The sequence below is a fragment of the Rhinolophus ferrumequinum genome, chromosome 17, assembly GCF_004115265.2.
Source record: "Rhinolophus ferrumequinum isolate MPI-CBG mRhiFer1 chromosome 17, mRhiFer1_v1.p, whole genome shotgun sequence".
NCBI classification, from domain to species: domain Eukaryota; kingdom Metazoa; phylum Chordata; class Mammalia; order Chiroptera; family Rhinolophidae; genus Rhinolophus; species Rhinolophus ferrumequinum.
The window spans coordinates 31,551,376-31,573,136 of NC_046300.1; the positions used below are offsets into that span (position 1 = coordinate 31,551,376).

At 39.7% G+C, this 21,761-nt stretch overlaps 1 protein-coding gene and 1 pseudogene across 1 annotated transcript in view; both read left to right on the top strand.

The window, feature by feature from the left end:
• Positions 1-21,761, top strand: part of COL6A5 (collagen type VI alpha 5 chain) — a 113,834-nt gene that overhangs the window by 18,253 nt on the left and 73,820 nt on the right. Inside the window, 5 exon segments of the mRNA XM_033131493.1 lie at positions 3,873-3,968; positions 5,412-6,011; positions 10,745-11,377; positions 16,052-16,612; positions 19,706-20,260. Of these exon segments, the coding sequence (XP_032987384.1) occupies positions 3,902-3,968; positions 5,412-6,011; positions 10,745-11,377; positions 16,052-16,612; positions 19,706-20,260 (2,416 nt within the window). The 5' untranslated portion in view covers positions 3,873-3,901.
• Positions 6,048-8,463, top strand: LOC117037071 (NEDD8-activating enzyme E1 catalytic subunit-like; annotated as a pseudogene).

The following is a 21,761-nucleotide window of genomic DNA, read 5'->3' on the forward strand; positions in this document are numbered from 1 at the left end:
TAAGATGACCCCAGAAGCTGCATGCTGCTGTGGAGTACAGACAGGGAGGTGACCTGGCCTTTATTTCTTACCATCTTTCGGGATCTCTTGCTCCTTTGGCTGAAAAACGAAAGCGAAAAATTAAGCTTGGTGGTTTTAGAATGCTATTTGTACTGTGTTTGATTTAGGATTTAGCAGTGTAAACCTCCAATGATCTGTTTACATATTTATTTCCAATCCAGCAGGCTCAAGACTTATACCAGTGCCTTTGATGTATTATTATAACTTACTAAATAATCATTGTTTTCTTTTAGTGTCTGAACCAGTCAGAAGGTTGCAGACTTTACAATGCACCTTTGCATTTCACTAAATTAAGCATTTTTGTTTTCCTGCTTCACCAAGTCATTTTTAGAACGCATGCCTTATGTTGTAAAACAGACTCCCCCATAGAAAGTGCAGTTTGCTATTCAGAATGCGTGAGAATTGTCTTCACAAACATTTTTGATGCAGGAATGTAATCAAAAGAAAAGAGATGATTAGTCATTATTCTGTTAGTCTCTTATTTGTCTTCTGGCAATGGTGGGGAAGTTTTGTTCCCCATCTCGATGTGGCTGGTCTACATGTGCTGAACACCCTCACAGAAAATAGCGAGGCCAGCTGGTGGCTGCCCAGTATGCAGGGTGTGGACCCTTGTCTCCAGATGTGCAGTTTGGCTCTTGATTCCCCCTGAAGTGGGCTTGGGGTACTCTCCCCTCAGAGATGCTGCTAGCTTTGAATTCCCAGTCAGCCTCTGAGAGTCTGAGCATTTGAAAGTATGAGAATGGGCAGGTTGATTCAACCAGCAGCTACTTGAGCTGTGAGTTTCTCTATGCCCTAAGTCTGGTTTGGGATATATATCCTCCAAAATGGCCAATTAGCTTCCCTAAAGTATCGCTTGCTCATGCCACTCTCGGCTTCAGGACCTTCCATTGCAGCATCAGGGGATCAGAGACTTTGGGGTTAGAAGGGGCCTTAGAGATGTGATTCAACCCTCTTCTAAGTGCTGGTTCCCTCCACTCTGATGTCTTGGGATCTCTATGTCCCATTCTTTCCTTCACTTTTCCCCTGTTCATTTTTGACAATTGGGCAATTTAGTACTGGCTACTGGCTTCCTTTACCAAATTTCAAGATGCCACAGGAGATGTAGGGAAGTTTAACTATCAAAGAACCAAGAGCCATAAATAATTAATAAAGGTGGCTGTCCAAGAATAACCATAGGGCCAGGCCTGGGGTAGAAGTGCTTGGATAAGAGGTGGGGCTGGGAAGGGGGATTAGGGGTGATGGACCTAGATTACAGCATTGGACGTTTTTTGTTGTAGGAGGCTTCCCTCTTCAATCCCCCTGTCATCTGGAGAAACAGTGGGGATTCTTTAGGGCTTGACAACTGGGAATCAGATAGAGACGGGGAAAAGGGACAGATTAAGAGCAATATATTTGCAAATCATATATCTGCTAAGTGTCTAGAATAGATATTTCTTCAAAGAATATATACAAATGACCAATAAGTACATGAAAAGATGCTCAATATTATTCATCATTAGGGAAATGCAAATCAAAACCACAGTAAGATACCCATTTACACTCACTAGAATGGATATAATATATATATATATAAAAAGACAATAACAAGTGTTGGTGAGCATGGGGAGAAATTGAAACCTTTATACATTGCTGGTAGGAATGTAAAATGATACAGCCACTTTGGAAAACAATTTGACAGTTTCTCAAAATGTTAAACGTAAAGTTACCATAAGACCAGAAATTCTCCTCCTAGGTATCTACTCAAGAGAAATGAAAACATATGTCTAAAAAAAAACTTGTACATGAATGCTCATAGCAGCATTACTCATAATAGCTAAAAAGTAGAAACAAATGTCCATCAACTGACAAATAGATTTTTTAAATGTGTCTACTGATACATTAGAGTGTTACTCAGCCATAAAAAAAGGATTGACGTATTGGTATATGTCACAACGTGGATAAATGTTAAACATATTAGGTTAAAGGAAAGATTCCAAACACAAATGGCCATGTATTATATTATCCCATTTATCTTAATGTCCAGAATAGGCAAATCCCTAGAGAAGAAAATAGATCAGTGGTTGTCAGGGCCTGTGGGAAGGGGAGAATGAGAAGTAACTGCTCATTGGTATGGGATTTCTTTTTGGAGTCATGAAAACTTTCTGGAATTAGTGGTGATGGATACAAATCCTGTGACTATATTAAAATACATTGAATTATACACTTTTAAATGGTAAATTTTATAGTATGTGAATTATATCTCAATAATAAAAGTAATGAATAAGTGAAATATATGGTATATTAGACTATGATGAGTATATATTTGAAAGTCATCGTTGACATGATTCAGGCACTAACTGTTGGGAAGCCTAGTTAGTGGATCCTCATTAGCAAAAGAAGCATTTAGTCTACATGAGCTATAGGGTCTCCCAAATCTAGCTTCCAATGATTGTCTCAATCTTCCTGCATGATCAGCAACTTCAAAAGAATTGCAGGAAAAGTCAACTCTAGAATGAAAACAAGTAAAAATCTTTTTTTTTTTTTTAAATTTATTTTTAATTTATTGGGGTGACAATTGTTAGTAAAATTACATAGATTTCAGGTGTGTAATTCTGTATCACATCATCCATAAATCACACTGTGTGTTCACCACCCAGAGTCAGCTCCCCTTCCATCACTATACATTTGATCCCCCTCACCCTCATCCCCCACCCCCCAACCCCTTTACCTTCTGGTAACCACCAAATTACGTTCCCCAGATTAATTTTCAAGCCCGTGGCCATCCTGTGGTCACCGACTGCCCTCCAATCCCCTCACCCTCCCCCCCACCCCCCACCCCTCCCGCCCATCTAGCAACCCTCAGTTTTTCCTCATTGTCTCCCAAACTGTTTCTGATTAGTTCATTCACTTATTCTTTTCTTTAGAATCCGCAAATAAGTGAGATCATATGGTACTTATCTTTCTCTGTCTGACTTATTTCACTTAACATAATGTTCTCTAGATCCATCCATGTTGTTGCAAATGGTAAGATTAAGAAACTGTGGTACATTTATACAATGGAGTATTATGCAGCCATAAAGAAGAAAGTAAAAATCTTTTACCTTCAGTATCTCATTGAAGTTAACTGTATATTTTTGGGTATTGGTCATTTGATCTGTTTGTCTTTTTATAAAGAACAACTCTGATTTGGTGGAATTTCTATAAGATTGTAATTTCCCCTGAAGATTTTTAATTGATTGTGAGCTGTGTGGAGAGGAATGCTAAAGTTAATGTGTAAAACTGCGTCTGACTGTAAATAAGGGAACAGTTTCCACAAGGGATAGCTGTTGGATATTTTTGGGCCAAGTCAAATGACCATATACAATTATCAATTTTGGCATAAAAATAGAGGGTAAAGAATAGTGACGGCATAAATTTTCTGTGGACACAGATTTTGTATGAGGCTTATTGCACAGTGGTTAAGAGCTTGGGCTCCGCAATCACCTTGTCAGGGTTAGGAACCTGGATCTAACACTTATGAAGTCACGCTGTGCCGATTTCTTTATCTGTCGTATGGCTATAGTCATTGTACCCTCCTGTAAAACTGTCGTGAGGAGGAAATTAGATGATAATTGTAAAGCACTGAGAAAAGAATCCGAGCAGTGGTAAGAGCTCAGCAAACATTAACATTACCTATTTTCAGCAATACTCTGAAGGCTCGATGAATGTTTTAAAGAAATCTGGCATTGCTTGACAAATACTTGTTTACAGTGTATTGTTCTCTAATCCAAATTTCCCAGTAGTTATTTCTTGTTATACAGTGAGATTTCTCATGTAAATAATGTTTCTTACAGAATAAGATCAAGAGAACTTCACTAACAAAATGAAGATCCTGCTAATTATATTTGTCCTAATCCTTTGGACTGAAACATTGGCAGATCAGAGCCCAGGTACTGGTATATTTTATGTTAATTATTATTTAGGAAAATAAACATTTGTATGTGTCAAAACTTTATTTTAATAAATACAGAGAAACAAGGACTTTATTTATTTGCTGAAAAATCAAAACAGGCAGCACTTTGTTGTAGTTGGACGTACACAATATCAAGCTAATTTAACCTCTCAAAGATGGCAGAAAGCCAGGGGCAAAAGTCATGAATTATGGTACACCTGGCTAGAAAAACTTGAATTACTCATTGATTTGTTTACATCCCAATGTTTCCTGTCTCTATGAATAGAATTGCCCCATTTGGTTTGTAGGTCAGTTTGCATCTTAGCCTTAGTAAATTGCAAAAAGGTAAAAAGGGAACCCCACATAGGAAATAAATTCTCTGTATTTTTGTGGCAAAATCATTGCCTTCCTTTTACAAACATGAAAATAGGGAAGGCATCTATCTATCTATCTATCTATCTATCTATCTATCTATATTTTTTTTTTCCCTACTCTCCTGCTACCCTAGGGTATCCTGAATTTCTGAGTTACTTTGAAATAAAGCCCATTGTTAGTCATCCACCAGCACATCACTAATTTGGAGAGTGGAAGTGGCTGACCATGACTGCTGAAGTCGATGCTGGTAAAGGCTGAACAATCACCTCTGGCCCAGACTCACTTTATCAGGCTGATATTTCCCTTCCCTCCAGATGCTGGGAATACTGCCTGCAACAGCTGACACCCTACTTTCTCAGGAGAATTGCTCTCAGCTTTCCCAGAGCCACCTAACTCAGGAGGTTATGCTTGGAACATCCTGCCTCTTCCCTTCAATTCCTGAGTATGGTCTGTAGCCTATGACTATGATAGAGGACTATCCAAAAAAAAAAAAAAAATAAATAAAAATAAAAAGTCCTTTTTGTCTCAGAGGGCACAGTCTGGTGTAGCTGACACTCCAGAGTCCCCTCCAGTCAGGCCACTGTTAGACATCCTGCTTTGCTCCTGCTTTGGTCCTGCTTCCCCTCACCAAAGACCTCACCTAAATCTCTGTCTCAGATCTGCTTCTGCGCCTCCAACCCAACACGGGTGCTTACTCAATACTGTTTCTAAAAGTTGCTGTTACTCCACAGACCACTTTGGCACTCTCTGGTATCATGTTGTTTATTCTTTAGTGCAATAGCAGAGTTTGGGGTACCCCAACCAAAAAAAGGGGAAAAAAATGTCGATTGCCTCTGGTATAGAGTTGAGAAAGAAAAATTTATTAGCTCACTTAGCTAACGTCTTCTTGTATGACATTTTAGCAAAAACAAGTACAGTTTCTTCAGTCTGACAGCCAGAAGACACTTTGGTTGGAGTTCTGAATTACCCTTAACACTAGGACATAGTCTCAAATGAGTACTGTGGTCTGAAACGTAAAGGCTGAACAATCACCTTGTTTTGGTTTGTTGTCATCTTATTTTAATAGGGCCAGGCCCTGAGTTTGCAGATGTCGTGTTTCTGGTGGACAGCTCTGATCACCTGGGAGTGAAGTCCTTCCCTTTTGTGAAAACGTTTATCAACAAAATGATCACCAGTCTCCCCATAGAGGCCAACAAATACCGCGTGGCCCTGGCCCAGTACAGCGACAAGCTCCATAGTGAATTCCAGCTGAACACCTTCAAGAGCAGGAACCCCATGTTGAACCACCTCAAGAAGAACTTCTTATTCATGGGTGGCTCCCTGCGCATAGGAAACGCGCTCCAGGAGGCTCACAGGACCTATTTCTCTGGACTCGCCAACGGGAGAGACAAGAAACTGTTTCCCCCGATTTTGGTGGTCCTGGCTTCCGCCGAGTCCGAGGATGCGGTAGAAGAGGCTGCCAAGGCCCTGCGGAAGGACGGGGTGAGAATCATCTCCGTGGGGCTGCAGAAAGCTTCTGAGGAGAACCTGAAGGCCATGGCCACGGCTCCGTTTCATTTCCGCCTCCGATCCGTCAGAGACCTCAGCGCGTTCTCCCAGAACATGACGCGGATCATCAAGGATGCGGTTCAGTATAAGGAAGGAGCCGCGGATCCCGATGTACAAGGTAAGGAAGCCTTGGGTCGAGTGTTGCCCAGGCCCCATGCGATCAGATCTGCGTCTCTCCGCTCTCATCGCTTCCAACTCCCATTCTGGCTGTCATGATTATCCATGCAGAAGTATTTGAAATTTCTACACAACATATTCTACGCTTCTGCCTTTGCTGGTGCCATTTTCTCTGACAGGAATCCTTTTGCACCCCTTAGATTTCTTACAGTTTGAATAACTTCTGTCACCATTTAAGTCTCAACCCTATGGTCATATCCTCTTGGATGGCTTTCCTTTCAGATTTCTTTTGGGGTCTCCCAGTTCCTTGTGTACATTTGATGACAGCAGCACTTCCCATACTGTATACTTACCCGTTTCTGTGTTGGTCTCTACCACCAATGAACTGGTAGTACCACGAAGGCAGAATTTGCAACTTATATTTATCTTTGTGTTGTTTGGGCATACGCAGTGTCTGACAATGGGCTGGTATTCTGTTTTTTAATGAGTGACTAAATTAAAGTCTTACAGATAAACAAATAAGGTCCATGTCTGTTCTCTTTCCCTCGCAGTCCTAGCACAGTGTGAGACACACGGTAAATATTCAATAAATGCCTGTCAGTTAATAGGTAGTGACACTAGGTAGAGAATGAGGCCAGGCAGAGAAAGGATACCGTCAGTTGTCTGCGAGTGCAGTGCAGGGGGCTGTAGTCTTGAGCCCTACAAGCTGTGTTGGCTTATCTCCCCCTGTACCACTTCAGTTTGTGTGTTTGTTTGTTTTCCCTGAGAGGTGAACTCTCTCTGATGAGTGTCAGGATCTGCTAAAGCCAGAAGTTTGACTCGTTTCCCCTCCCTGCCATGGAGTCATTTTGTGCTTATGTTTTTTACTCCTAAAACACACATTTATTTCACATTGTAACATTTTTTATATTAATAGGACATGTCTTTCAGTTGTGCTTTAAAAAAAATTCCCGAAGACTTGATATTAAATAGTAGTATATCTTATAGTAGACTGGATCTTTGAATCGAAAAAGTATTAAAAATATTTCTAACAAGCTTCTGGGTGTGAATGAGATCAATTAAAAGCAGCTCAAATGGAACGGACTCAGTGCCCTGACTTGTATAATTTAGGACTTCAGTGGGAGAATATGGGAGATGGTGAGGAGCTGTTGGGTGTGGGGACACTGGAGACGGGGAAGGTCACTGGAACCACATAAAGAAGTCCTTTGAGCAATCTGGACCCTTTACACGCTCTGGTTTTGAACCGAGCACTGAATCTCTCCAGTTTTTGTCCGATACATATAAAGTTCTAGTCATAGGAACTGGCGGCTTAGGATATGAGCCCCTGAAAAATCTGGCACTGTCTAGTTTTAGGCAGTTTCATGTTATGGAGACTGTAGATGTTTCCAATCTAAATAGACAATTTTTATTTAGGCCTAAAGATGTTGATGTTGGAGGACCCAAAACTGAAGTCGCTGCAGAATTTTAAATGACAAAGTTTCTCATTGCAATATAGTTCCACATTTCAACAAGATTCAGGATTTTAATGACATTTTCTATTGACAATTTCATGTAATAGGGATGTGGACTGGACTCCATCATAGCCAGAAGACGGATAAATGGCATGCTGATATCTCTTTCTAAATTATGGGGATGGTGTATTACATCCAAGCTCCATGGTCCCTTTGGTAGACGGGTGGGGGGGGCGGGGGGAATGCCTGGGTGATCTTGCCTAGAGTGACTGCTTGTACTGGACACACTGGAGCCGTATCCGCCCATGTGCACCATTGCACCTATGTCCAGGCTACCCAAACACTGTAGTGAGTATGTAAGGACCTAAGGAGCAGCCTTTTGGAGAAAGGGTTTCAGTAGATGGAGATGATCATATTTAGTGGATTTTCCAAAAATCCCTAGAGAGAGCATCACAATATAATATTAGGGGTGTTAACATATAGACTCACGCAAGGAGTAGTCAAATGAATCGTTTATGCAGTAGCTTCCACAAATGCAGTCACTGCAGCTGTGTGTGTCACTGAGGTCTTTGAAAATAGCCATAAGTGCATATATTTCTCATAATAATTATTTGATATTCAGTGATGTACATAGGCTGTACACATACACCTGGGAAGCAGAAAGAAAGGAACACTGCCCAGCTTATAGCCAGCTTCCACTGAATATTCACTTTTCTCCATCAGCTAAACTACAGGAGGTTTTGGATTATCTAACCAATAGTGCATCTCTGCAGATGAGATCTTCAGCCGTCACAGCCACATCAGAGGGAAAAAAATAGAACACTTTACTTACAGTCAGTAACCTCTATTAAAGAATGTACAAGGCCAAATCTCTCCAAGATGTTGAAAGAATTGGGACTTATTGATGGGCAAGAACTGGCAGCTGCTTGTGTCACCACACCACAGACTGTACTATTCAAACTTCATTTTACGTCTCAAGGAAAATATGTCTGCACACAATAGGAAAACTTATAGAAATATTATACTTTGTGGAAGCTAAAAAACTTAATTTGATTTATTTTTAGCATCATTGTTGCTGGCATTGGACTTTTTTAATATGACAAACCACTTTTTTTCTTCATAACTTTCCCTTGAAGACAGAATTTGAAGGTTGGTGCTTGTAAGCATTTTCATTAATAACATGGGAAATGATATCTGGAGAGAGAAGTGATGAGCAAATGTACTGCTTCTTTTAGAGGAGGTGGCAAACATCTACTTGTATGTGAATTTTGTTATTAGGGTCAAAGAATGCATGCCTCAGTTTTCGTTTGAACACATATACAAAAGATGTCCCTTCTAAGAAAATTAAGTTTTAAATAACATTCTATGTTATAACTTGACATCTAGAGCATATTGAACATCGCCTACATCTTGCTTGTTTAGTATTCATTTAACTGTGGCTGTCCAAATGACTATTCATCACTGCAGAGGTTACCCTGTCCATCATACTGTGGAAATGGTGTTATAGCTGAATACCTGTGCATTGAAATGGGAAATGTTTCCCTTACCTGTAAAGTGAGGATAATAATGCCTACATTATAAGTGTGAGATGGCTTATTTGACATTTGGCACACAGTTTACTGTTATTAATAATGATAGCTATTTGCAAATAAACACGAAACAGGTCATGTTAGGGGTTTGGTTTTGCCAACTGTGTGGGTTCAGAGTACATGTAGGTTTATGAGAATTATTTTTGATTCCACAAATATTTCTGAGCTCCCACCAGGCACCAGATCCTGCCGGGATTGAGATAAGTAAGATGTGGCATCTGGCTTCCAGAGCTCACAATTCTAATGGGTAGTTCTTGGCAAGATTGAGCTTATCTCTTGGCTACACTTTCCTCAGCTGTGGCTCCTTCACCTGTGCCTGGAGTAGGAGTTTCATGTGCACATGGTGTTCTCTCCCCTGGATTCTAGATTCATAGAACCAGCGGCTTACCTGGTATCTCCAAGAGTATCCCAGACTTAGCATTGTCTGAAATGGAACTTTTGAATTCCTCTTGCCACTTGTTCTTCCCACATTTTCCCTATCACAGCAAAAGACACCGACCGCCAACATCCACTCGGCTGTTCAGGCCAAAACAGGAGGAGTTTTCACTGCTTCCTTTTTTCACTTTCAACACTTGCATTCAATTTATCATCAAGTCCTCTCTGTTCTATCTCTAATTCATACATCAAAACTACCTTTGTTGTTTTGTCTTCTCTGCTGTTATCCTTGTCCAAGAACAATTATCTCTTTCCTGGACTAGGGCCACTGTTTCTTAATTGAGAGCCCTGAATTCATTATTTCCCCTCAGCCACTGGAAAGGCATTTCAAAGATTTAAATAAGCATATGATGCCCATATGATTTGGGCCCTGCCTCCCTCTGATCTCATTCATCATTGCTCCTCTCACTCCCTGGCTCCCGCCACTCTGGACTTCTTGCTTATTCACTGTCTATTGTTCTTTTGCCAGAATTCCTCTTCCCTCTGAACAACATGTAGCTGAATTCTTCTCTTTATTCATATCTCTACCCAAATGTTATCCTCTCGGAAAGGCCGTTTATGACTTCTTAATGTCTCAGAAAAGGTAGTCCCCACCCTATATGCCCAGTCTAGTAACTCAGTTCAGTCATCTGTTTTATTTCCTTGCTAGCACTTAGTACTGTCTGAAAGAATATAATCTAATTATCTGTCCTGCCCATAGAATGTGAACTCCCTGAGGTCAGAGATATTTCTGTTAGCTCATCCCTGTATCACAGTGCTTGAGAGTGGTAGTGGTGGTGGTCACACTGTGGTGTTGGAAGTGGTGGTGGTGGTGGTAATGGCAGAGGTACTGGTAATGGTATTGGCGGTGGTGGTGGAGGTTGGTTGATTGTTATTGTTGATGGTGGTGATGGAGGTGAAGGTGGTAGTGGAGGTGGAGGTGGAGGTGAAGGTGGAGGTGGTAGTGAAGAAGGAGGTGAAAGTGGTGGTGGTAGTCTTACTGGAGGTGATGGTGGTCATGAAGATGATGGTAGTGGTAGGAAAATTGGTAAGAAGCATTCCTCAGGTAGAGGCACGAGCATTGCAAAGTCTTGGAAGTCCATGACCTTGTAACTCTTGTTTGAAACTTTTATCTTTTGTTTACTAAAAGAAAACACTACTAGCTTCGTTTGTCATGACTACCTCTATTTTCACTAATATCTTTTGAAAATCTGTAAAGTGCCTTTCTCCCTCTGAACTGGTGATTTATACTAATCCTCATACTTTTTCTCTCTCCATAGTTTCCTTACCGATGACCTGTCAGAAAGATTCGCTAGCTGACCTTGTGTTCCTGGTGGATGAGTCACTTGGGACCAGACAGAATTTAAGGAACCTGCAGAGCTTCCTAAAGAATATTACCACCTCCCTGGATGTGAAGGACAACTGCATGCGGCTTGGCCTTATGAGTTACAGCAATAGAGCCCAGACTATTTCTTTTCTGAAATCCAGCGCAAATCAATTTGCATTTCAGGAGCAAATCCAGAAGCTTTCTATCCAGACTGGGAAATCCAATGCTGGGGCTGCCATTGAGAAACTGAGGAGAGAAGGCTTCTTAGAGTCAAGTGGCAGCAGAAGGGCACAGGGTGTACCTCAGATCGCGGTCCTGATCACTCACAGACCCTCAGACGATGAGGTGCGTGAGGCTGCAAAGAGACTTCGTCTGGAGGACGTAACTGTGTTTGCCATGAGCATCCAAGGGACCAATAATACCCAGTTAGAAGAAATAGCATCTTACCCTCCGGAACAGACAGTTTCCATGCTAAAGTCCTATGCAGACTTGGAATCTTACAGTAAGAAATTCCTGAAAAAGCTCCAGAATGAAATATGGTCCCAAATTTCTACTCGTGCTGAACATATAGATCTTGACAAAACTGGTATGTTTAAAATAATATTTTTCTTATTATAAAAGTAATAGGAGTAATTGCCTACGATCAGGAGTGAGGACTGACTGAGATTCGATAAAGAAACTTTAGGAGTTAAGGAAATGTTCTAAAACTAGATTTTGGTGATGGTTGCAAAACTTTATAAAATTAGTGAAAATCATTGAATGATTATAATGGGCAAACTTTTTAGCATGTAAATAAATCGGACCTCAATAAAATGTAAAAAGCTTAAAATGTGTTAATTATAAAATAGTTAAACAGTATTGGTGAACATAAAGAAGACAAAATTGTCTGTAATCCAATCTTTCAGGTAAATCTGTTCTTAACATTTATTTCTCTTGTCTTTTAGTCTCTTCTCTCTATATACTTGTGCACACACAGATACACACATACATATTTTTTAAAAATAATATAACATTGTGTATTTCAGTGCTGTCCCACAGAACTTTCTGTAAAGATGGTAGTGTTCTCTATCTATAAGGCAGACACAAGTCACATGTGTCTAGCGAGTACTTGAAATGTGACCGAAGTAACTGAAGAACTGAATTTTAATTTAATTTAATTTTCATTTGTTTTTGTTTTAATAGCCACATGTGTCTGGTGGTTGTCATATTGGACAATGCAGGCATATATAGCTGGGCTACTTGTTGTATCAGTTACAGTTACATTTGGGTGTGACTAACAGAAGAAAAAATAACAATGACTAAAACAGGATAAAACGATTTTTTCTGTTTCACAAACAAGTCCTGAGGTAGGTAGACTGAGCTGGCATGCTAACCAGAGTGCTAAGGACCCTGTCTCTTTCTGTGTTATTTCTTTCGCTATTTGTGGCCTTTATGCCCAGGATCATAATCCGATATAAGGGCTCCAACCATCACATTCACATCCAACAAGCAAGAAAAATGAAAGATAAAGGAAAGGTCAGGCTTCTACCTCATTTTCTTCAATAATATTCTCAAAAATTACATATACCATTTCTTCTCACATTCTCTTGGCCAGAACTTAGTCACATGTCACACTTAGTTATACAAATGGGAGCTTGAAAATGTAGTCTTTATTTGGGGCAGCCAAGGTAAATTTTTACCTAGGTAAAAATTAAGGATTCATTTACTTTATAAGAAGGAGAGAATGTATATTAGGAATAACCACTCTTTTCTGCCTTACCCACTTTCTTATCCCTCTTATATCATGCACTTTTGTCCATTTTATTAAATATCCTTTTGCAACATTTTTAAAAAATTGGGAATAATATTCCATCATATGGATATACCAGAATTTGATTAACATATCCTAAATTTTTGTATATACAGGTCATTGCCAATGCTTTGCTCTTATAAAAGTCTTACAGGGAACATCCTTATGTACTATCACTTTTTGATCTTTTTGATTATTTTTTTCTTCTATCATTCTAATGAAGGCTATTCTAGAGGGTAGGGCCTGGGCACATGCATTTTAGTAAGCTCCCCAAGAAACTTATGGTAGCGGTGTTTAAGAATCACTACCTTAGTGAGTTTGCCGTGGTCTAGAGGGTGGTAGCCAGCTTTGTCGTTTCAGAACGGTCAAATGTCGAGAACGCATCTATATTGACTTAGTCACTTCTCTGTCTACTACATCTGACACACAGTAGGTACTCGATTTATTAGCTAGAACTTCATTAAATCAAGGGGAGACGCACATTAGCCAAAGCAAGAGACTGGTGTATAGAAAAAGAATAACCATTATCTTTGGAGTGAGAACTGTCAGTGCCCAGGAGGCTGGGCATTCATTTCCACTGAGAAGTACAGTCTTTCCCTGTAGCCATGCCAAGTGAGAAGCTAAATTGTAATCAAGACTGTGGAGGGTGTAGAACCAGAGCAAGGGAGTTTTATGACTGAAATGTCTAGTGACATCCAAGGGTGGATGACTCCATTTTAAAATCAAATACAGCTCTATCTCTATCTCTCTTTCTATATACCTGTACAGGTGAGGCCTGGGGCCGAGAGACACTGGCTTCTTCAACACTGTCCAATTGAACTTATTGTGATGATAGAAATGGTCTATAATTACACTGTCCAATATGGTAACCACTAGCCACGTGGGGCTGTTACCACCTGACATGTGGTAGTGCAACTGAAGAGCTGATTTTTAAGTTTTATTTAATTTTACAATAGTTTAAATGTAAGCAGTTTAAGTTCATACTTTATAGCAACATGTGACTGGTGGCTAGTGTGTTGGACAGCACGGCGCAAGGCAGGGTTGGATGGGTGCTGCCACGATTACCCATCGCAACTCACATTTTTCTCTCTTCATTGCTGACCACCACTACCTTTCATCTGAAAAACACCTAATTCTTCCTCATTCGTATGTGACTCAGTTTGTTCTGGTTGCTGTCAAGTTTGGCTGACCTGGGATCTACCCTGTCTTTCGCAGATAACTGCTTATCTTTTCCCAAATACTTTATGTGTTGATTGTATAGTTTAATTCTCAGAGTTATACTTATTCCCAGTATTTCTGATTTCTTTAGGACGATAGCCTGAAGTACTGTCAATAGCCTTAAACTTCCAAAAAGCTGTCAAAAGAAAATAATATTTCTGAAATGACTAAATTGTCTTGTATTTTAAAGATCTTTCACGACTCAACCAGATCATTGCATAAATAACCTAAATTTTAAAAGTATGCTCTTTCTTCTAACCAGTTGCAACAAATGACTAGATAAAGTGGTATATAGACTCTTAGGAAAGTTAAAGCCCCTCCCCCCTTTTTCATAGAATCTGTTCAACAAAGGAAGGAACATGGAGAGCTCTTCTATTTAAAAAATTTGTTGAAATCTTGTGAAGTACCAGGCCTTCTGGGCAGGAATAGAGAACTAAGCAGTGTCTGCTTTGATGGAGCTGACATTCTGTGTCAGGAAACAGCCTGTGCTCAAGAACCAATGAATAAGAAAATTTCAGAAAGTAATGGGTATCATAAAGAAAATAAGATAATAGGATAAACAATGACTGATGAGCTTTAGCTGGACAGGAAGAGAGGACCTTTTTGAAAAACAGGCATTTGAGTTGGCACATCCATAAAGACAAGAGAAGGAACCAGCCGTGCGAATCTTTGGGGGGAAGAATTTTCCAGGAAGAGAGGAGGGCAAATGCAAAAGTCCTGGACCACATTCAAAGTACAGAAAGAAGCCCAGAGTTTTTGGAGCACAGTGAGTAAGAATAAGATGAAGAATTGCTGAAAATTGCTTCAGAGAGAAAAGCAGGGGAAAGATCAGGTCTTTTTTTTTTTAATTCTAAATGCAATGATAAATCATGTAAGTGGAAGTGTCATATGTTCTGGTTCTAGTTTTAAATATATTGCTCTAGTTGCTCTGGGAAGAAGAAGTTATTGGGGAAGTAAGAAGGTCATCTACTATGTTGTCACAACTCATTACTTAACAAAGCCAAAACACTCCCCACAAGCAATCAGCCATTAAGTCTCAGATTCTACTCCTAAATATCTCTTAAACCTATCCTGTTTTCTCGATCCTCACTTGCTTTAGTCCAGTCCTTTGTTATTTCTCATCTATGGTGTTGAAATAGTCTTCTAATTAATTTCCCTGCCTCCAGTCTCAGCCTCTTTTAATCATTTGTTCAAGAAATATTTGTTGAGTATAGAATTGTGTGTCAGGCACTGTACTATGTATTAGGGAAGCAGAAATATAAGGTATCATCTTTGTGGGCAAGACTCTGAAATTATATTTCCAAAATACAAATGTGGATATGTTTCTCTAACCATCTTCAGTAGCTCCTCAAGCAGCATGGTAGGATCCAAACTACTTGTCCCAGTGTCTCAGTCAACTTAATTTAATTATAGGGCACAGACACCCACTTAAGCTGGCCTAAGACATTATTGCACTGGCTACTTCTGTCTGTTCTTTCTCCAGTTTTTCACATAGCTAACATTCTTCCTTGAAGCCTTTTCTCAAATGTCATCTTCTTTATTTAACACTGTTCAACAAAGGAAGGAATATGGAGAGCTCTTCTGTTTAAAAAAATTGTTGAAATCTTGTGAAGTACCAGGCCTGCTGGGCAGGAGTAGAGAACTAGGCTCCACCCCCACCTCTTAGCATTTCTTTTCGCTCTATTTGACTTTCTTTTTGTAATAATACTTTTATCTTTCTAAAATACTAAATAATTGATTTATTATCTTCATTGATTATTGTCTCTCATGACCTAATATAATGTGACCTCTGTAAGAGCAAGGATTGTTATCTCTATTTGCATTTTGATGTATATATATAAAAAAAATAAAATAAAAATAGAAGAAGGTCATCTCACCCCGTTTCTCAAGAAATAATAAGACATAAATGTCTAAAAAGGAAGGTGACAATACTACAAAAACAATTTGACTTAGAGCCGGGAAACTCAGAAATCTGGTCCTTACTCTTTAATTTACTGGCTGTGTGACCTTAGCCAAACCACGAGGCCTTGCTCTGTTTCAATTTCCTCACCAGGTTGTTGCAAATTTCAAAGGTGAAAATGGGCGTGGATGTGCCCAATGAAGTGTGCCCCCAATGAAGTGTACAGGCTCTGTGCAAACCCGAAGTGTCCTCATCATGTTCCGCTACAAACCCTCTTGTCAAGTTCTCTCCAGAGTCTGTATAACTAACGAAGAATGCACTTTCCATTTTCCCTTTTTTTTTTTTTTTTGCAGGCTGTGTGGATACCAAAGAGGCCATTCTCTATTTCCTCATCGATGGCTCCACCAGCATCAGGATGAAGGAGTTTGAGCAGATCCAGGAATTTATGTTGGCCGTGATAGACATGTTTAGCATCGGCCCAGACAATGTCCAAGTGGGAGCCGTGCAGTATTCACATAAGCAGAAAGTGGAATTTGATATTCATGTTTATACCAATGATGTGGATCTAAGAAAGGCTGTTTTAAACCTCAGGCAACTCAAGGGCAACACTTATACTGGAGCAGCCCTGGATTTCATACTGCCCATAATACGGGAGGGAAGGAAGCGTAGGTCAAGTGAGGTTCCCTGTCACCTCATAGTGCTGACGGATGGGAAGTCCCATGATGACGTCCTGGAACCTGCTGAGAGACTAAGGGCAGAACAAATCACCATTCATGCAATAGGCATTGGGAAGGCTAACCAAACACAACTGCTACAAATTGCTGGGAGAAAAGAAAGGGTTAACTTTGGGCAGAACTTTGATTCTTTAAAAAGCATCCAAAATGAAGTTGTTCGCAGGATCTGCATTGAAAAAGGTAAGCAAAACAAAAAGGGCTTCATTCTCTGCACTCCGTTAGTGGCTTCAGGCAGACCAACAGCCAGGCTGAGACAAGGAGTGAGGTTACCAGTGGTCTGGCTAGCATTTTGTTCCTTCCCTTTGGAGGGATTCAGGCCCTTACTTTAAACCCATTGCCAAGGTTGGAGAGTCCCTCTATAGACAGCTGCCCTGGGACCACCTTGGAAGTCAGAAGTAGGAGGTTGCTAGGAGTGTGTCCTTGAGAAAGCTCACTGCTGTGACGGTAAGAGACTGTTCTATGTATGAACTGTGCATGTGTGTATGCGTGTGCATGCACCAATAGAGGCACATGAGTACAATGAAAAGAAAAGGGGCTCTGGCTTTAGGTAGATCAGGGTTCCACTCACTTTTCTACTTGATTTTCAAACTTCCTTGTCTATAAAGTGAGGCTGATACCTACATCAGAGAATCCTTCTAGGTTTAGCATAGTAAAACACCAATCGTTTCTCTATTATGAATGCATGTCTAGAACATGTATAACTATTGTTTATTTATAACAGAAATACATATTTGCATTTTTGTTCTGATTTAAAATTAAGTAACAAATGTTAGGAAGAACAACTTTGCACATTCTTATGTCTGATTGGTATTTATCTTATTAATAATAGCCATTTACTAACTGAAGATGGCATGAAAATATTGAGTGCTGAGAAGCATGGTAGCTTACTGGTTAAGAGAAAGGATGCTGGAGTGAGAGTCCAAATTCAAAACCTAGCTTTATCACTTAGTAGCTGTGGACCTTGAATAGGGTACTTCCCGTCTACCTGCCTTGGTCCCTTTTGGTGACTTACTGTGAAGCTTAAAGGTGACAATATATATGGGACACTTAGAGGAGTGCCTGGCACCCAGTAAGTGCTACATAAAAATCAGCTATTGTAGAAGTTGGTTAAAGTGTTCACTGATGAGGAAAGGAGAAGAATTCTCACTTATTTGAACTCACAAAAGTGAAAAATGTGTTGGAATTTTCTGAGTCACTCAAATCAGAAGGAAAAGAAACAAACAAATAAGTAGCATTCACAGCAAAATCCTAAGTCACAACTTTGTTCATTATTCTCTCTGGTATGTAGTAATATTAAGGATACAGTTGGGTCTTAGGAAGAATACAAGAGTAAAAGGCCCCCAGCATTTCCTGGGGTTGATGCCAAGAGAAGTAAAAGGGTTTTTCAGGAAGCATAAAGTAGATTGTGTCTCAGTCCCTCTCAAGGTAGAAGGGCTTGCGGGAGTAATCTGAGGAGCTGCAGTGCATCTCTTACTGGCCAGGTAGTTGCACTTCAGGTACCCAAACACTGGCATACCTGAAGGAGGAGAAAAGCTGTGGACAGGAAATGAGCCATAAGATAGTAAACACAGAGTCTGTTAAACTAAAGAGCCAAAGCTCAAGGGCCTGGAAAAAACTGGCTAGTCTCAGAGCAGATGTAGATGGAGTGAGACACAGTATATTGGGTAGGGGTCAGGTGAAGTGGCTGTAACAAAAAGACCCCAAATGACACAACACAGAATATTATTTCTCTCTGCATAATAGGGTAAGCAATCCAGGTCTAGTGGAGAGGCTATTCCATGCTTAATACATAGGTTAAAAGTGAAGCTCCAGTTCTCACCATGCATTTGTGGAAAGGGAGAAAGGGCCAGGGGAGCCCACCATGCTTAATTATTTTAATGTCAAGACACAGGAGCGGTCAAATCACTCTTGCTTATATCTATTGGCCAAAATTTAGTCACAGGGCCCCATCTACCTACAAGGAAGGCTCAGAAATATCGTCTTTACCTGGGCAACTATCTGCCCAGCTGAAACTTTATTGACAAAGAAGAGCTGCAGGACAGATGGTAGAGGATAAGAAATAGTCTCTGTCACAAATAAATACAAGGAGGTAGAGCCTGTGACAACTGAACCATGTTTACTCCTGAGAAAATAGGAGTAGTGAAAGTGAGAGAAGCTTCCCATACTTCACAGCAATGGGGCTTTGCCAACGCCACAAACATCTTCAGTGACCTCCCTATTTATGACTTTCAAGATGGCACCCGGGAGGCTTGGGTCTCAAATGATAGTTTTAGTCCTCTCTGGTGGGTCTTACCCAGCAATTAAAGTAATTAAAAATAATTAGCATCTTTTTTATTCTTCTATGGCTGATGCTAATTTTTCTATTTTTAAGTACAAGGGATAGACTCTGTGAGTGTTGAGGGAGGGGCTGATAAGAGAATGGCAGTGATCACTGATAGAGAAAAGGGATAAGACTAAAGATATACATGTTAAAGACAATATATTTATATATTTTATATATACTTATACACACTCTCACAACTCTGTACCATGAATTAATAACACTTTTTTTCCATAGCTTACAGAAATTGGTCTCATATGTGTGTATAGATGTATGTGTACATCTATACATAGTCATATTATCTGTCCATTTCCAAACAGTAGGGCATCTACTGTTTTATGTGTAAATAAAGGAACAGTCCATGTTGAATGGATATGTGCTTGTGATGCACTTATTATCTCTAATAAAAGCTTTTCACCCCACTTTCTGGTATTGATTTATAATGCTTATCACATCACTTTAAATTTATCCCAGGAAATCTTTCTATGTAAAGAATACTTGGAATTTTGTTTTTCAAGAATATACATAAAATACTGGAATATTATTCCTATGAGTACAGGGAATTGATTCCTTTTTTTCTGATTTCTTTTTTTGATCCCTGTTGCATCCTTAACACACAGCCTGCTGTCTGGCATTGTATACACTTCAAGAATCATGAATGAATGATGAATAATGTATTATGCATGTATGCATGCATAAATGAATGAATACACACTTTGGAAGTTGCATTTTCGCTTTAAAACTTCTTGAATGATCTTCAACGGATTGCCAATCTATGTTTCTAGTAAGCAGGCTTCTACAAACAAGTGAATAAAATTTCAAGTGCTATAGCAGTTGCTTGAATTAATTTTTGATGTTTTATGATTAATGCATTTATTTCTGCTGTACTGTTTCTACATATGTTGAAAACCATGCCAACCTGGATTATTTCTGGTCTTTTTGATAACATTCAGGATGTGAAGACATGAAGGCTGACATCATGTTTCTGGTGGACAGTTCTGGCAGTATAGGACTTGAAAATTATGGGAAAATGAAGACCTTTATGAAAAACCTGTTAGCTAAGATTCAAATTGGTCCAGATAAAACTCAAATTGGTGTCATTCAGTTCAGCGGTAATAATAAGGAAGAGTTCCAGCTTAATAAGTACTTTACACAAAAAGAAATTTCAGATGCAATAGACAGAATGTCTCTCATCGGCCAAACCACTTTGACTGGAAGTGCACTGACCTTTACAAATCAATACTTCACCCACCCCAAGGGGTCCCGTCTTGGAGTCAAAAAGTTTCTCATTCTCATCACGGATGGAGAAGCACAGGATGATGTGAGAGACCCTGCACGAGCTCTTCGGGACAACGGCGTGATTATCTTCTCTGTGGGGGTGTACGGTGCCAATAGGACTCAGCTAGAGGAGGTCAGTGGGGATGGCAGCCTGGTCTTTCAAGTTGAGAACTTCGATCATCTAAAAGCAATAGAAAGTAAACTCATCTTCCGTGTGTGCGCTCTCCATGGTAAGTGATGAGGACTCAAGGATATAAACTATTGACTGTATAGTGGGTTGTACTTTGGGCTTGGCCTGTAACTGGACTTTGGTGTTAAGTTTCAATCTCATCTATGTTATATTAAAGCACCCATGACCTCCAGGGATATTCCAGACTAACAATTATGTCAGCCATCTTGGTGACTTTAAATACATCGCAAGAGGTTCTCAGGATTTTACATTAAACTTCGAACTCCTTAATACCTGCATACCTAAATTTTCCAGAGCCAATTTTTAACCCCAAACGATTCCCCAAAATTGTTTCTTGGCTACCTATAACCAACGTGAAGCAGTACATAATTAGAAATACAAATTTATCTTTCTCTTCATTAAATTAAATTCAGTACCCTAAGCATCGTCCCCCCAGAAAACCCTGTTATTTTAAAGATGTAGTATGTATTTTCATTACTGCACATTATTATTCTTAACTTCTCTCAGGTAGGTATTTTACATTTGCCTGTTCATGTACCTATCCTTTTGGAAAATTTTAATTCATTACTTTTATAATTGCTTCAGGGTCATCATTTTTAGCTCACAAATTGTGGTCCTCTTCTAAGTATATTGAGCAACCTTTAGTTTCAGCCCATCAACTTTAATGGCTATTGAACGAACACTTGCTATACATCCACATGTAAGACTAAAAACACGTGTGCTTTTAAATCTATTATGTGCTGTTATCTATGTTTTGGGTACAATTAAGAGAACAAACCAAAGTATTAGTAAGTTTGCTGTATGTTGTCCCCCTGGCAACATAGAGACCTCCTTTGGGCTTCACTCTTCACAATTATGTGTGTGAAATTTTCAGAAAGTTAACAAGTAAAATGTCTCAGTATAAACTCTGAGTTCTGTCAATGGTGCTAAGTTTCTCTTATAACAGCTTAATTGGAGGGTTTTGTTTTGTTTTGTTTTGTTTTGTTTTCTCTCTAAGAACGGCAGTGATTCCAAAACTCTTGGTAATGTTGAGACATTCTAAGAAAAGCTGACCTTAAGACCCCAGCCCCACATTTGAAATCTGCAGAGCTCTTTCTGGTATTTCTTCATTTTGATAAATGTGATGTTCGTGGAGGCCCTGTCTATCGCCTAAGGTCAAATTTCAGCTGACTCATACATTAGATCAACTCATAACATATCATCAGGACGAGTCACCCATCTTGATAAATATTTATTAGTCTAACAAGGTTCCTATATCTGTAGGAACCTGGGTTAGTGCCCAAAGATAGCCTGAGCTCATCCACAGTGTCTTAGACTTGAAAATTTGAGACCTCAATGCCAGAAATAAGGATTGGGGGTATGATAGGCTGGTGGAAAGTGGAGAAAGCCAACCTTGGGAAGGCATGTGCTTATGTAACTGAGGGAGGGAAAAGAAGGGAGAGAAAGCCCATACTTTGGAGACCCTAGGTCACTAGGCTTCTACTGTGGAGGAAGGAGGGCTTGGGGCTAGGGGTGAGGTAATAGAAACCTTAGCTCTCCCG